Genomic DNA, 4,564 nt, shown 5'->3' with positions numbered 1-4,564 from the left:
TTTTAGAAAAATCTTTAGATTAAAATAATATATATATATATATATATATATATATATATATATATATATATTTTTTTTTTTTTTTTTTTTTGGTCAAAATTTGCTCCTCCTTTTTCCTGGGGTGTCCAGATGCAACACAAAGCTCACATTCAGTGATATTTCATTGCTAAGAACACAAAGAACCAAAATTTGGCCTCACCACAACTCGTCCCTTGACAGAAAAGTCCTGGATGACGACTTTCTGGATGTTGGTGTTGGTTCCAGGAAGGCTGTGCCGGCGTATCGTGTCTCGTTTATTTGGCTGAACCATGGTGTGGGTGAAGAAGTTAAACTTGACAGCCACACAGTTCATACTCTCCTTGATTTTTCTACAGCAGAGTCAATTACTTGATTAGCACAACAGCAAACAAAATATACATCCTGGGATTATGTGTGAGGTGATAATGGGTGAAGTTACTCGGTAAAGAAGGAAGTGGCTTCTAGGTCTGTGTCATTAGGTCTGAGGTTGTTCAGGACGAACTGCAAGTCACCGAAGTCCTTCAGTTCTGGGAGTTCTGCAGAAAGCAGCTGGAAAAATCCACACCTTTAAGGTTCAGGTGCTCTCAGACAGACCGTCAGCATTTTGATGAAGATGTTTGTGTGTTTGAGGTCTTACCAGCTCCAACATGCTGAGTATGAGAGCAGAGCGGCTTCTGATGATGTTATAAGCTTCACAGCAGAGCTCCACAAAGTGATGCAGGCGCTGAGGCTTCTCTCCGCCGCCCGTGATGAAATGCTGCATCTCAGACGTGAAAACGAAGGGTTTTCTGTCCCTGATGTCATGTGAGAAAAGAAGTTTGCAGATTTGTTATGTCTCTATTGTTTTGTTTTATAATTGTTAACCCCTGGGCCAGACCTTAGACAGGGCAAACAGGGGCAGTAGCTCAGGGTGCAATAAATGCAGGTTTAACAAACATTGTACTTTATATAAAACTCGTAGGCCCATATAAAGTGTGGAGTTGTAATATTGTTACATATAGAGGGATTATCACTCGATATCCAGTGTACTGTGCATGTCGCCTCCAGAAAGTAAGCAAGAATACTCTAGTTATTTAAACTATTAGGCTAACAAAATAATTTACATGTTGCAGCCGGTGCAGATCACATCTCTTCTCCTGGCAAAGCATGAAGCTAAATGTTTCTTGGTTCTCCATTCTTGGTCAGGGCTGCTATTAGTAAGTACAAAACTAAATGTTGGTTTGCACAGCGTATTTTACCACGCTTTGATAAACAGTTGTTGTACTGTGACAACAAGCTGGATGATGTTGAAACAGCAAGAGAAATGTGGGAAACGAAGGCAACCAGCAGCAGGTTAAAGGTCAGCTTTCCGGCTCTTTCTGAAGTCAATTTGCACGCATATTGGTGTGTTTACAAATAAATAATCTCTTTATACAATATTCTATTTTAAAATTCTGACATTACAGTACATCTTTTTGGGACCAACATGGAGCTGTGAGATGTTATAAGCCTCCTGCTGATGTGTAGGCCTGTCTGCTAATGAGTGCAAAGCTTTTTTTTTTCTTTGTGTAGGGCACCAACACTGGCTCTATCCAGGGGCCTTTACCCTTCTAGATCCGGCCCTGATTATCCCCACTACATTCCCTTTTCCACCAACTTGCCTTGGTATATTTGCAAACTTCTGTGCGTTTCCCATGATTTTGCCAAAGTCAATGTGGAACATGTGTCCGCTGTGCTTCAGCATGATGTTGTCATTGTGGCGATCGCAGATCCCCAGGATGAAGGTGGCTACGCACCAACCCGCACATGACTGGATGAAATTCATCACTGCCTGCATGTGCACAGCAGAAGGTTGAAACAAACTGACAGCAGATATACCTAACAGTCAAACGGCCAGATTGCCTTAAGGTTCAACCTTTTCATAGCCTTCTTTAGTTCTGTTCAACATGTGGAACCATTTCTCCAGCGTGTCGACTCGAAGCGTCCCACTCACACCCCACTGCTGGTGAATCTTTCCCAGCGTCACGGCGTCTGGCACAACTTCCACCAGACCTGATGACCACAAAGGAAATAATTAAGGACGATCTCAGAAAACATGGAATAATAAGCCAATAAGAGTCCTTTACCCTGAGCTTTGCCGGTAGAAACACACCGGAACGTAATCATCTGCAGGTCCAGCCCCTCCTGGAGCCAAACCCAGTCCATCACACGGACTATCTGAAGGATCAGCATGTCCTGACGCAGGTCGTCCCCCGTCTGAAAATCAGATTGTGTGTAAATGTGAGCAGAATAACAAAAATAAAAAATAACAAAATATGTTTATTAAATTTTTTTGCACAAAATCATTCTTAAACAGTGAGATTTCAATCTGGTCACATCCTCCAATTTTGAGCTGTTTTAGGGCGTCTTGTCACTTTAAATTCAAATAAGCTGCTGCTGTCCAACGTTTACCCTGCATGGAAATGGCTGCAAATAGATGCAGTGTTAAGTCACATGTGTCAAACTCGAGGCCTGGGGGCCAAATCTGGCCCACTGTAGCTTTTAATGTGGCCCCAAATTACATCAATAAGTCCCTCCAGTTTTTCACAAATTCGTAGCATTCAAACAGAATCAAGCCTCCACATTTGTTTTGGATTTTTACTGCAAATTTCTCTCGAAATTTTCCATAAACATGGGGTTTGAGTGATGTCAAGTTATAGTCTGTGACCGATATGGTGATCAATAAAAAGTCACATTTAACAACATACAATAGTGCAAAGATCGTAAAAATTCTTTACAAATATTTCTAAATTAACACCACAAAATCTGACAAAAACAATCAAGAAATCCTGGATTAAGGATCAGTGTGAAAACACTTGTTGAATGCTGAAACATACAGCTATTTAATGATATTTTATCAATACATTCTAGCACAAACGGCCCTTTGAGAACATTCAGATTTTTAATATGGCCCAAAATGAAAACAAGTTTGGCTCCCCTGTGTTAATTCAACAACAAAACACTCGTCCCTTTAGTAGATATGGTACAGTGCATACCAAACGTTCTGGAACTCAGTTTGGGTTGCTAGGTGATGGGCGGAACTTTATAGGGGTTGCTAGGTAACAGGCTGGGGTTACTAGGTTAATTTGTGACATTACATTCTGGAGGTTTTTGAAATGGCTCGTTTTCCAGATACCAAAAAAACATTTTTTTTTAACACTAACCGGCTGGGTGTTTTTTTAAGCACTTGGGTTGTTTTTAGAATCAGCAGAAACCCAAATGGAAGTAAAGAAACATTCAATTTCAGTTTTAAAACATAGATTTTGGGGTTCCACATCTGGATGCTTGAGACAGCCACAGCGTAATCGAGTGCAGACAGAAATATGTTGAACCTCAGTGAATCCATGACATTTTCAGCTGGAGAAGTTGTCAGATATCATTCACCAAATGAGCAGCGACAAAGTTCAGGTTGGTAATTCATTTATTAAATTTGTAAGAAGAAATATGAGGTAAGCAAACGGTAGCCTAAAAGAATAGGTTTACCAGGGACAAACTATGCTAAATTCAACTTGTTTTGTGCTATTATTAGAAGTTATGATGATATAAAAATCTTGTCAAACAGCCAGACACAAAACACACCAGAGTCAAATGGCAGACATCTTTGTCCACTGAAATAGTTTGATGAAAAACTGTAAAATCTGCAACAAAGACAGGCGCTTTTCCTGAAAACAGACATTTTTTTGGTAAACTACTGAGAGTGTGAGGAAGTGTTTATCTGAATCTTTTTAAAGACACTGCGGTCTCAAATTCACTCTAAGTGAGAGAACTGAAAGAGAAATTAGGCAGAAACCATAAGAGATATCAAAAAGCAGTTTGTTGCCGTGGAAGATGATGATTGTCACTAACCTTGCAAATGACACTGGTGGTTTTAGCCAGAGAGTCTTCACAAATGAATGTCACCCCCAGAGGAGCAGCGTTGGAGCTGTAGAACTTGCATTTCTGCAAAAAAAAAAAAAAAAGCACAGAGGAGTAAAAACTACGGCAAAACCCTGCAGATGATATCCAGCGTCATGTGGAATGCTGCAAAAACTCCAAATCTTACCAAGTATTTTTGGTCTAGTTTCTAGTGCAAATATCTTAATGCATTTCAAATAGTTGATAATTAAAGAACAAGTAACTTTTCAGCAAGATAACAGCTTGCTCAATAATTCCTTAATATTGGGTAAAAAAAAAAAAAAAAAGACTAGTTCACATGTGTCAAACTCAAGGCCCGCAGGCCATATGTGGCCCTTCATGTCATTTTATGTGGCCCCTCCAGCATTTTATAGGCCGATGATTGACTTAAAATAGGTTTTGCGCACGAATTGACTACAAACTACATCTCCCACAATGCATTTCGATTGTTACCAGCTAACATTACGGCTTCTCGCCACTAGAGAGCAGCAGAGTCACCTCACGCTGCATATTGATTTTCCCAGCGAATAAAACTGAGACATCGACAAGCTAACATCAAAACGTCCAAGAAAAGAAAAATCGATTTACAAGTAAGACTGTGAATGAAGATGTGTGTGAGTTGGTGTCGCGCTAG

At 40.1% G+C, this 4,564-nt stretch overlaps 1 protein-coding gene across 1 annotated transcript in view; it reads right to left on the bottom strand.

The window, feature by feature from the left end:
* LOC106959099 (phosphatidylinositol 4-phosphate 3-kinase C2 domain-containing subunit gamma) overlaps positions 1 to 4,048 on the bottom strand; it is a 10,386-nt gene extending 6,338 nt beyond the window's left edge. Inside the window, exons 1-8 of the mRNA XM_015051420.1 lie at positions 4,025 to 4,048; positions 3,883 to 3,975; positions 2,124 to 2,253; positions 1,913 to 2,049; positions 1,659 to 1,828; positions 656 to 812; positions 458 to 567; positions 200 to 368 (exon numbers count right to left, since the gene is read on the bottom strand). Of these exons, the coding sequence (XP_014906906.1) occupies positions 200 to 368; positions 458 to 567; positions 656 to 812; positions 1,659 to 1,828; positions 1,913 to 2,049; positions 2,124 to 2,253; positions 3,883 to 3,975; positions 4,025 to 4,048 (990 nt within the window). The remainder of the gene's footprint in view (positions 1 to 199; positions 369 to 457; positions 568 to 655; positions 813 to 1,658; positions 1,829 to 1,912; positions 2,050 to 2,123; positions 2,254 to 3,882; positions 3,976 to 4,024) is intronic.
* Between the last annotated feature and the right edge of the window lie 516 nt (positions 4,049 to 4,564).

The sequence above is a fragment of the Poecilia latipinna genome, unplaced genomic scaffold (genome assembly GCF_001443285.1).
Source record: "Poecilia latipinna isolate Pla-1442-1.1 unplaced genomic scaffold, P_latipinna-1.0 Scaffold1044, whole genome shotgun sequence".
Lineage (NCBI taxonomy): Eukaryota > Metazoa > Chordata > Actinopteri > Cyprinodontiformes > Poeciliidae > Poecilia > Poecilia latipinna.
This window is presented reverse-complemented; position numbering and strand designations above follow the sequence as displayed.